At 42.1% G+C, this 12,126-nt stretch overlaps 1 protein-coding gene across 1 annotated transcript; it reads right to left on the bottom strand.

Annotated features, from left to right (window-relative positions):
• Positions 1–5,574: 5,574 nt before the first annotated feature.
• On the bottom strand, positions 5,575–9,248 carry LOC146496893 (uncharacterized). The gene is made up of 2 exons (XM_085140941.1): positions 9,012–9,248; positions 5,575–8,231 (listed from the first exon to the last, which is right to left on the bottom strand). The coding sequence occupies exons 1-2, from the start codon at positions 9,181–9,183 to the stop codon at positions 7,480–7,482; spliced, it is 924 nt and encodes a 307-aa protein (XP_084997067.1). The 5' UTR covers positions 9,184–9,248; the 3' UTR covers positions 5,575–7,479.
• Between the last annotated feature and the right edge of the window lie 2,878 nt (positions 9,249–12,126).

Here is a 12,126-nt window from a genome sequence, read left to right as displayed (position 1 = left end):
CACAACCTCACGTGTCTGAATCTACAGTCATGTTTTCATTGTGACTGTATTAACACAACTGATCTAAAATCAGACAAAAAACATAAAATATGAGGAGAAAAAGTTTGATTTTTACTGTAACAACCACAAACATGTTTAATGATCATATTTCATAACTTTAAATGCAAATAAAAATTGTCAATTTTTAAATCATACGCACAAGTTTTGCAAACAACAAAGTTATTTGCATCCATTTACCTTTTAACCTTTTTTAAATAACCATTTCAAACTATTTATAGAACAATCAGCTGTTCTTCAATAAGATGCCAGAAATTATTTGTGCCACTCCAAAAAAATACTTTCTGTCCACTATAAAGGAAACATCACAGCCTGATACCTGCAGGTCTGACAGCAGCAGGTGTGTCACTCCTGTTTCTACCTGGAGACAGCAGTCGCCTCATTGTTCTGACACACAACACAAAACTGTCCACAACACCACAGAGACTCTCATTAAAGCAAAAAATCAAAAAATAAACTGAGCAAAATGAAACAACAACTAACAGGAACAAAACGTATCTAAACAAAAAACATCAATAACTAATTACTGATTACTTCCCCCCAAAATTAATCCAGTTACTTTACTGATTACTTATTTTAAAAAGTAATTAATTACTTAGTTACTTAGTTACTTTTTAAAAACACGATTTACAACCTGAATAGGTGATAAACTGATAGATCTTTCAGCCCAATTCTACTTTTTCTGCATAATCATCATACAAAATGTAATCAAATGGAAAAGTCTCTTTTTAAAACTTGTTTTATTAGTTTTAATCTTTTAACTTCATGCATCAAGCAAAAATGTAATTATCTGCAACATTCTCTGACTGGAAGAAATTAGTTTAACATTTAAACCTATTTTCTGCACATTCCAGCACATAAAATAAAATATTTTTTGTGTTTACACTCAGTCTTTCAAATAGATGCAAGTAAAACACAGCAGAAAATAAAGAAAGTCAAAGACTAGCGGTCCTGTTGCTCTATTTTCACCTGTAAAGCAGCAGTGGGGTAGGCGGAGGGTTACCCTGGTGCAGGTGTGCAGCGGTCAGTGGAAGAATCCGCGAGTTTCTCTGTGAGTTTCCCATTACGTCGTAGCTACTCGGTGCTTGTTTGGAAGTTTAGGGGTTTTTTCGCTGTAAAAAGAAGTTTTCTTCCCACGCACAACGGACACTAATGTTTTTGTCACTTTTTATGGACTCAAACTCAAAGTAAGGTCAGTACTTCCACGCTTTAAACGCTGCACGCTCATACTCTCTCTGCACTCGATATATGATCCATTGTTGATCTGCACACAGCTGTTGTCACGAACGTCACACTCGCTTATGTCACTGTCATGAGACATTCTCGCAAAAAAATCACGGTTTTAGTAACGCAGTAACGCAGCGTTCCTACGGGAAAGTAACGGTAATCTAATTACCTTTTTTGCAATAGTAATCGTTACTTGGATTACAGTAACGCGTTACTGCCCATCTCTGATCATTTGTGTCGTCTACTTGCTGCAGTCTCCTCCTGTTCTCTGCAGTTGTGATTTCTCTTCCCTTTGACCTTCACTAAGTCTTCACTTGAACTTTGAATTTGAACAAAAGTATTTCCGTCATATCTTCATCTTTCACTGCTATAACTAAATGCAGACACAGATTCTCTTTGTCTCTCACAGGCTGTCAGTGATCTTCAGTCTGTTTCTGACATATTTAACACGAACACAGATCATGAAGTTTCAGAGTTATTCTGTCTGTTCTGACTTAAAGTTGTTGATGATCAAAGATGAATGGATCTTCAGATCTGCTGCAGTGACAGACTCTGGTGTGAGGCCCACAGTGACAGCAAACTCACAGAGATGCTCCACTAGAGGGCGACATCATCCAGTAGGCGGTGCTCTCCTTCTGCACTGTGTTCAACCATTGTGTCAATAATAAGTGCTGCTGTGAAGAGAACAATTCTCAGACTGAATGTTGAACATCAGCTAGTTTCTCCTGTTGATTTAAACCTTGTTGTACAGATGGAACATTGGCTGTGGATTATTCTTGCTGCTCTTTTCTTTGGTGAGATACAAACATCAACATGTTTCCTCTGCACACGACTCACAACAAGGACAGAAAGAGGAGATTTAATCATTTTACACTGTGGAACTTTTCAATAACTTCAATCATGTTTATTGATCCATGTCTTCTTCTGCATGTTCTGTTCTTCCTCAGAGTGTAAAGGAGAAGACAAAGTGATCCAGGAACAAGGAGATGTCATTGCTGCTGAAGGAGACACAGTTACACTTGACTGCAAATATGAAACAACTTCTACATTTCCATATTTGTTCTGGTACAAACAAGATGTGAACAACTTTCCAAAGTATGGTTTAAGGCGAGACAGTACGGGAGCTGAAGAGAATACTCAAGAGTTCCCGAAGGACAGATTTGATGCTGAGCTCAACCAGACATCAGTTCCTCTGAAGATCCAGAAGCTTCAGCTGTCTGACTCTGCTGTGTACTACTGTGCTCTGCGGCCCACAGTGACAGGAAACAGCAAAACTCTGTACAAAAACCTTTGGAGCAAAGACAACAGAATACTTCACAACATCCACTAGAGGGAGCCACACACTGTTAAACCTCTGATTCTTGTGTCATTGGACTGATGACAAAGACAACAGAGAAATGAAGCAGTAAAGATCAGAGACAGAGACAGAGCTGCTGTGGAAGCACAAAACTATTTGATTGGCTCAGCTATTACACTGGCTCCGCCCACTGAAGTTGAGCTCATCCAATGACATTATTTGTTGGTCATTGTGCTGCAGTGGAAGAACATTGTTCATGTGCTGTCTGTCTGGCTTTAATAACTCCAAAGACATGTTGCTGCACCTCTTTTTGCTTCTATCTCACATTATAGGTGAGTTTAAGAACAGGATTAAAGTTTAGTTGAAGCTGCTGCATTAAGCAGATATACAGACTGCATTTCACTACTTTTCTTCTTTCTTTTTCCAGGACTAACAGCTGGAGACTCAATCACTCCTCAACAACCTGAAGTCACTGAAACAGAAGGAGAATCTGTCAAACTCACATGTAGCTATGAGACAAGTGCAAGTGATGCTTGGCTTTATTGGTACAGACATCATTCTGACCTTCAGGCTCCTCAGTTTATACTGTGGAAAAGAGGAAAGGGGGGAACATCTGAGTATATTCCTGATAAACGATATGGATCAGAAACAACAGATACATCAACTAATCTGACCATAGCAGCCCTAACCCTGGCAGACACAGCTCTCTACTACTGTGCTCTACAAACACAGTGATACAAAGTGTAGAAGAGGCTGTACAAAAACCTGAACACAGATATCTGACTACTCTTCAAAGAGGAGGGAAGTGGTATTCAAAGCACAGCTTCATATCAGATGGATTCTGCTAATTCCTGTTTTATCAGAGTCACTGTGGTTACAGCTGCTAATGAAACACTGTGGGAGGATTCACATGAGCAGCAAATCCACATCAACCACAAACCAACTGCAGGAACGTTCAGACACAATAAAAACTGTCAAACATCAAAAGCTGCTCATTTACACTATTTTATATTTAGTGGATGAGGACATGCAAAAATGCAGCAGAAGCAAAATAAACAGAGTAACAGAGGTTTATCTCTTTAAGTTAAAATCTCTCACATGAAGCTAAAAGTCCAACCAGGAAGACCATCTCATGCTTGTTCCATTTATTCTCTTTGAACTCATCACATCAGATGATGATGCTCTCCTTCATCATTGTCCTGCTCTCATGTTTACAGTTTTTTCTGATTGCTTAAGCACATTTTTTGTAACTATTGGCTATTTTTGCAAAACTCTACACACAAATAAGAAAACCTGTCACCCAATTATCAAAACATTGTAGTTCTCTTGCAAAAGCGAACACAGCTAGATTAACTCTTCACACCTTCGTAAAAATGGTGTTTTCGTATCAAACAGTACACACAAGCCATCATCTACTAAGCACACAATGCGCCAACTGCACACTGATGGTATGAATACAAAACACATCTGGCTTTTGCTTTCTCTGTGCACAAGCTAGGCCATGTCAGTTTGAGCTCATACTTTTGTCATAGGTCTGTAAACATGGAGGGATCCAAACTTCAAGTACTGGTGTTTATTTACACACATCAAAACAAACACAAGTGTTTATTTCCAAGTATAGGATTATTTGCAATCGCCATATTGACTATATGGGTTTCTTGGTCTGCAGTGAACAGGCTTCCTCTGCCCCAGCATCTGGTCATCTAGCAATTCTGTAAAGTAACAATTTCAGTATTTTTACATCTATGGTATTGTTGTGTTTCTCATTAGCATATGGCAGTGCTACAAATCTTAGTGCAAAGTGACTGTACTAACCGATTCTCATTTCAAAATGTCCTTATGATGCTTGCTACAGTGTAGCAGCTCGAGTTAGGCTGAACCCGTCAGCCAGCTTCCCTCAGGGTCACTCCACGGTTGATTACATGGTCCACTATTGTAGCTCTGATGTCATCAGCAATTCTATTTCTTACTCTTCTTACCCTTCCTCTGCCCCCTCCTCGTCCTCTTCCCCCCTCCTCGTCCTCCTCTCCCCCCTCCTCGTCCTCCTCTTGTTCCTCCTTGTCCTTGTCGTCCTCTTCATCCTACTTCTTCACCTCCATGTCCTCTTCCTCGGCCTCCTCTACTTCTCACTCTTCCTGCTCCCTCCATTGTACTCCACACACAGAGCTTACCTGTATTATAGTGCTTGGGCTGATTGCAAAGTGAACTAATTATCTAAAAAAGTTTTTACATGTGACAGTGTGCCAGACAGTTGGCAAAATAGTGTAAATAATAGCCATACATGTGTATAGATTTGCTAGGAGTGTGTTGATCATTTGGAAATTGAGTGTAAAGCAGTGAGTTGTGTTTACAGTTCTGCAAAAAGAGTGCTGTGCAGTGGATTGTAGCTACAGGTTTGCAAAGTGTGTGTTACAAAATGGCAAACTGAGTGCAAAGCAGTGTTTGTGCTTTTAGTTTTGCAAACTCAGTGAGTGGTTTTGCTATAAGTATTAATAGTTTTAGAAATTGTGCTATAAGAATCACAGTTAGGGTTTAAGCATTCAGAAAAAACTGTAAGTGTTTCCCTCTCAGTGTCAGATGGATGCAGCCCTCCTCCACCTTTCATCAGGACCAGAGTCTGTGGGTCCTTCCACTGAGGTCATCAGCAGTCCTGCTCCACATCACATCCATCCAGATGTTCAGCATGGTTCTTCAGCCCTGCTCCACCACAAGAGTCCAGACTCCCTCTGATCTAAACTCTGAGGACTCCTCACATGTTTCTGCAGCAGCAGCTTCATGTCCTCACAGCAAACACAAGAAACAACTTTAGAAAGTTTTGAACCTTCACTGTCAGAACACATCAGCCTGCAGGTGGCAGCACATTTTTCCTTGGTTTATATTGTAATTTTGTCCATATTCATACAGGAAGTGACAAAAAACTTTATTTTACTCTGAAAAATCGATAACATTAAATACATGAATCCATAATTTTAAATAATCAGCCATCAGAAGATGTTGTAAAAACTTTATTTACACAGAGACTTTCATATGTCCATGCTGTACATCTTCAGTTTTCTCATGGTACATTAAATAATGCGCTTTAAATAAGAAAAGACTCGAGCTGGGCAGTGTGACAAAAGCCTGAGGCACATTTTAAAAGATGAAATCCAGCATTCAGAGAGAATGAGACATGACATGAGAGCACAGCAGCGCTCAGCAGGAGTCAGCTGTGTGGAAGAAAACCTAACAGTGACACCAGGAGCACAATCAGGCCTCCAACAGTAATTCATGCAGGAATTTTATTTCTTTAACTATTTTATTGCCATTCTGTTGCAGGAGGTTAACAAAGTATTTGTATGTTTTGTTCAAATATGAAAGGATTCTGCAGCAAAACACTTCAGATATTAAATATAGCAGCATTACATCTTAGACAGTGTGATGCACACACACACACACACACACAGAAAACTGCTTTTATATTAACAGAGAGACTTATTCCCACTGGTGACAAGACACTAATTCAGCCCTCCGTCTCTCTGTCACTAACACTGAAACACAAACATCCAGCTGTTGTAAAAGTTCACAGCTGTTCATCCAGCAGCAAAAAGCTGTTTGAACTGCAGCTTCAGAATCATCACAGTAGGGCTGCTCAATTAATCGGATTTTTATCTCGATTACGATCTGGGCTTTCAACGATCATTAAACATGACTGAGCCGATTATTAGCCCCTCCCTCGTGCTTTACTCTCGCGCTGCTCCGTGTGGCAAATCGAGCGCACCTCTCTGCATTTTGAACACGTGTCACAACAATTAAGAGGACCCGAGGGAAGCTCGGAAAGCTAAGCAGAAGTTATTTGGAGAGGAGAGTGACTGCCGTTGGTTGAAAAGAGGTAAAAAAAACTTCAGTGGTGTGGAAACATTATGGGTTCACGGAGTCAGACGTGGATCAAGTAGACACAGTGTGTAAACTTTGCTTTAAAGTCATTATTCAACACATTGTTATTGTTAAATAAATATCGTCAAATAATCGAGATCTCAGTGAAAATAATCGTGATTATCATTTTTGCCATAATCGAGCAGCCCTACATCTCATGTAATAAACTCTGAGCTTCTTCATGAAGTCTGAAGCTGCTTTCAGTCTGAAACATGTTTCCAAGCAGTTCTTGACTCTGCAGTTTGGTTTAGGTGAACGATAATCACACATCAGTCCGGATCCTTCAGCTTCTTAAACTTTATCATTCTCCAGTCATCAGTGATTTTCATTCAAGCTCTTAAAATCTGATCATAAACCAGTTTCAGACGAAGACGCTGAACATGCTGTCGATCCAGTCCTGACCCAGCGTGATGGAGTAGTCGTGGATAAAGCCCACTCAGCTCATCCCACAAACACGGATCAGGGTTCGTTCCTTCAGTCCAAGGCCGGCTTTATTTTTATTTAACTCTTCAGGTATTGTTCAGAACGTAAAATCCAACCTTCTCATTAAAAAGCTCCTGATGCACCCTGGGAAAGTCCACACGAAATCTGTGAAGTATCCTGGTGTTACCATGGCAACCCAGCCTTCACATTATACTGGTGTGATTATCTTCACTAACTACACAACAGTACAAGACTAGTTAGAAAAACATCAATCCAGATGCTGAGTCCTCCCCTGCTGCCTTCTCATGAGCCCCCCCTGCAGGCCAACCCCAAAAACTACGAGTGAAACCTTCCTTCATTTGGGCTCCTTTCAAAACTGCTCTGTGAGGACCATCAATGTCTGTTTGACACAAGCATTACTTCTTTCTCCTGTGCTGCTACACATAAACATCTACTCTCATACACTCACTGTGATTCAGCAGTAGTTGACAGTAATCCAGTCGTACACAGCAAACACTTAATATTTCCTGACTTTCACAGTTTCCTTTAATAAACTTTGAAAACTACGTCTTCTCACCTGGGTGACTTTTCATGTGGCGCCACAAATGGCTGCTGTACGTGAACACTTTCCCACATATTTTACAGTGGTACGGCTTCTCACCTGTATGAGTTCTTATGTGTGCCAACAAAATGCTACTGTACGTGAACATTTTCCCGCAGGTCTTGCAGGGATACGGCCTCTCGCCTGTGTGGATTCTCATGTGGACAGTCAAAGCGCTCCTCTGAGTGAAGCTTTTTCCACACGTTTTGCAAGAATGAGGCTTCTCACCTGTGTGGGTCCTGTAGTGGTCCTTCATTCGGGACCTTCTCTTAAAGGCTTTGCCACAAACATCACATGTTTCGAGCTTTTTCACCGTGTCAGTGTTGCATTGGATCTCTGACATGTGGGGGTCGACACCGTTACTGTGACTTTTGTTCCTAAGATGTCTCGTTGGTGCTAACACTTTTTTTCTAGTTGAATCAACGTTCCTGCTTTCTCCGTGATCTACAGCAGAGCTGTGAGAGAGGAGCTGCTCCATGTTTGGTCTGTGCTCTCCTTCCTCAGCAGCAGTCACCATAAAGGTATCCGTCTCCTCCTTCAGTCCCAGCTGCTCTCCCTCCTGACTGCTGCACAGTTCCTCCTGTTCCTCTTTAATCTGTGGAGCTTCTGGTTCCTCCACACTGGAGCTCCTCTCCTGGTTCCAGAGCTGCTGCTCAGGGAGAACCTCCTCCTCCTCCTCCTCCTCCTCCTCACAGACCTGCTGCTGTGGGACGTCTGGAGAGACAGAAGAAAGAAGTCACAACCACAGAAACATTAACAGGACTTTACAGCATGACTGTGTCGCTCGTGTGTGAGAGTAAAGCCGTCCAATCAGCTGTAAGTCACTGATCTCAGATCTGCATTTATTCAGACAAACATCTGGAAGGTGAAGCCCCCTCAGCACAGCAGCAGCACCGCACTGCCACTACACTTCAGAAATTCAGTATCAGCTTTCACTGTGCGAGGCTGCACATTAAACTCTGTGTCACTTCTTTCAGTCGCGTCCGTGACTCTGAACAACAACATGGTTTGTTTTTCTCACACGTGTGGAAATGTGACCACAGGAACCGTGCACGTGCTGTGGACGACTTTAGCTTTTATGTGACATCATCACAAAGGGCCCGGGCGACCGCTCTGACGTCACTGATGGAGAAATAAAAAGACTTATTGTTATGACGTTAACACTGAACTCTTTACAGCAGAAGAAGAAAGGAAATCAAGGAAAAACCTTTTCAGGCTGGATTACTGAGTTTAGAAGGTGCACCTGAACGCACCATCAAACACACGTTTCACCGCCAAACAAAAAGTTTTTCAAACGATTCACAGGATTGAGTGATGGATGCAGGTCAGAGAAAAGCTCAGATCAGGCTGATTTCAGCGCCTGCTGTTTGAATGGAGCGCAGTGCAGTCCTGTCCTCTGTTTGCTCTTTGTTAGCTCACATCTCCAAAAAGTCCTCACAATCAGAAACGTCCCGCAGAGCTGTGATCAGGATCCTCCCTCAGAGGGACACTCACCTGTCCTGTGCAGCTTGATTTCGGGTTTCCAGGTGATATCCAGCAGTCTGCGCTGACGGTCGATCTCTTCCTCGTACTGGACGATCGTTTTTTCAAACTCCAAGAATATTTGTTCAGCAGCAGCAGTTAGTCGCTCGTTGATAAACTCTCTCAGATACTGAACTGAAGGCATTGTTGCTGACACAGCTCACACCACAACACAACAGTCTCTGCTCGGAAGAAAAGCTAATGCTACTTCCGCTTTTTCCTTTATTTACTTCCGCCTGTGTCGCGCAGTAAATTTCCGGCAGAGGAGGGCAGTTAACTTTTCTTTCCGCCTCTCTCTCAGCTGACTTTACAATAGCATCTGTTGGTGATATGATTGATTTATTTGTCAATAATAAAATAATTCATATTATATATAAATGCCCACAGACAGACAGGATACACAGAATAAGTGAATAAAAGCAAAGGGTTATTTTTTTAAACTGACACCATTAACCCAGCTATAATGTCCATCAGCTTAAATACATTTTGATTAAACAACAAAAATCTCTTAAACCATAAAACTACAGACATTTTAAACGTGTTCTAAACCTGTGAGAGGGCCTGAACATCTCCAACAGTCAGTCTACAGGTTTCTGTAGATTCTCTCAATCTTTTCATGATACTATGAACTTCTTCTTCTTCTTCTTCTTCTTGCTCCCTTTAGGAGTCACATAGATGATCATCAGCCTCCTATCCCAGCATCCTCCTCTGTCACACCAGCCCTCTGCATGTCCTCCTTCACTACACCCATGAACCTCCTCTGAGGTCTTCCTCTTTTCCTGCTGCCTGGCAGCTCCATCTTCATCCTCCTTTGTCTGATATATCCACCCTCCCTCCTCTGCACGTGTCCAAACCCTCTCAGCCTCTCCTCTCTGATGGACTCATCTCTGATCCATGCTGCTCGCTGAACATGTGATCATCTTCAGCTCGGCCTCATGTCTTTGTGTCAGAGCCACCGTCTCCAAACATCCATCCCAGCAGGTCTCACTGCCACCTCTAAACTTTCCCTTTCACTCCTTTCACTATTGCTGCTGTCCTTTTGTCACAGATCACGCCTGACACTCTCCACCCACTCCACTCTCTTGTGAACTGTCCGTTTGCCTGGTTGATCCCAGGTATTTAAACTCAGCCACCTTCACTACCTCTGCTCTTTGCATGTTCACCCTCACAGACGTCTCTGCCACTCCTCACTCCCTCCTCACTCCACCACAGCTCCTCTCTCAGCAGCCAATCATCAATCAATCATCAGCTCTGCACATCAGCCTGTCATTGCAAATGAGTACCAGTGCACATTTCCTCCCTTCCTCAGGCACCCTGTCCTGATTATTCCTCCTTCCTCTGTAACAACAAAACCAAGTGAAAGTGAAAACTCTGCACACAAGACAAACTGTCAAAATAAAACAGGAGATGAGACACAGACAGAGACGAAGACTTGAGTCTGGAACCAGAAAAAAACAGACATGACTTGATTAGACGTGACACAAGGAACACAGAGCTGCAGAGACAGCTGCACCTCCCGCTGTAACATGTGTTGAGGTTTGGTTTTGGTGTTTGTAACATGCAGAGATATGAGAGGAGGAAGAGGCTGAAGGAGGAGCAACACTGTCACGGAGCAGAAAAGGACTCCCACTGTCAGATACATTCAGTATGTGAAGCATACAGAACAGATAGTGTGTGGAAGATGCTGTCACTGCATTACTGGCTCATGTTTCCTTTGTTTGTGATCACACTAACAGGTCGGTTAAAGCAGGAAGAAGAAATGTCTTTAAAGGATCTGTTTGCTAGAAATCACTGGAACAGGCGCTCACAGTTTAACGTCGTCTTTAACAACATTTATCTCTTCCTTTAGGTGTCAGCTGTGATCAACTCACTGCAGTCAAGGATGAAGAGTCCACTTTAGAAGGAAACACTCTCACTCTGTCCTACAGATTATCCAGAGATATTATAATTAATGATTACTTTTTCTGGTATCGACAATATCCAGGAAAACCGCCAGAGTTCCTGATCCAAATATCAGGGACGAACAATTCAAGGCCGTCAGAGTTTCTGAAATCAGCTGCAAGATTCTCCACAAAACTGTCTGGAAAAAAACGTCTGGACCTTCAGATCTCCTCTGCTGCAGTGTCTGACTCTGCTGTGTACTACTGTGCTCTGCAGCCCACAGTGACAGGAAACAGCAAAACTCTGTACAAAAACCTTTGGAGCAAAGACAACAGAATACTGACAACATCCACTAGAGGGAGCCACACACTGTTAAACCTCTGATTCTTGTGTCATTGGACTGATGACAAAGACAACAGAGAAATGAAGCAGTAAAGATCAGAGACAGAGACAGAGCTGCTGTGGAAGCACAAAACTATCTGATTGGCTCAGCTATTAAACTGGCCCCGCCCACTGAAGTTGAGCTCATCCAATGACATTATTTGTTGGTCATTGTGCTGCAGTGGAAGAACATTGTTCATGTGCTGTCTGTCTGGCTTTAATAACTCCAAAGACATGTTGCTGCACCTCTTTTTGCTTCTATCTCACATTATAGGTGAGTTTAAGAACAGGATTAAAGTTTAGTTGAAGCTGCTGCATTAAGCAGATATACAGACTGCATTTCACTACTTTTCTTCTTTCTTTTTCCAGGACTAACAGCTGGAGACTCAATCACTCCTCAACAACCTGAAGTCACTGAAACAGAAGGAGAATCTGTCAAACTCACATGCAGCTATGAGACAAGTTATACATATCCAGAGCTTCACTGGTACAGACATCATTCTGACCTTCAGGCTCCTCAGTTTATACTCTGGAAAGGAGGGAAACAGGACACAACTCAGTATATTCCTGATAATCGTTATGACTCAGAAACATCAGATCGATCAACTAATCTGACCATAGCAGCCCTAACCCTGGCAGACACAGCTCTCTACTACTGTGCTCTACAAACACAGTGATACAAAGTGTAGAAGAGGCTGTACAAAAACCTGAACACAGATATCTGACTACTCTTCAAAGAGGAGGGAAGTGGTATTCAAAGCACAGCTTCATATCAGATGGATTCTGCTAATTCCTGTTTTATCAGAGTCACTGTGGTTACAGCTGC

Source organism: Neolamprologus multifasciatus, chromosome 18 (assembly GCF_963576455.1).
Source record: "Neolamprologus multifasciatus chromosome 18, fNeoMul1.2, whole genome shotgun sequence".
NCBI lineage: Eukaryota > Metazoa > Chordata > Actinopteri > Cichliformes > Cichlidae > Neolamprologus > Neolamprologus multifasciatus.
Note: the sequence above shows the minus strand (reverse complement) of the source record. Positions and strands in the feature narration are given on the sequence as shown.

Bases quoted from the DNA above. Each gene is read 5' to 3' on its own strand.
- LOC146496893 (XM_085140941.1), bottom strand. From the start codon at position 9,183: ATGCCTTCAGTTCAGTATCTGAGAGAGTTTATCAACGAGCGACTAACT. The intron at 8,232-9,011 runs GTGAGTGTCCCT...CTGTCTCTCCAG, and splicing joins AATCAAGCTGCACAGGACAG to ACGTCCCACAGCAGCAGGTC.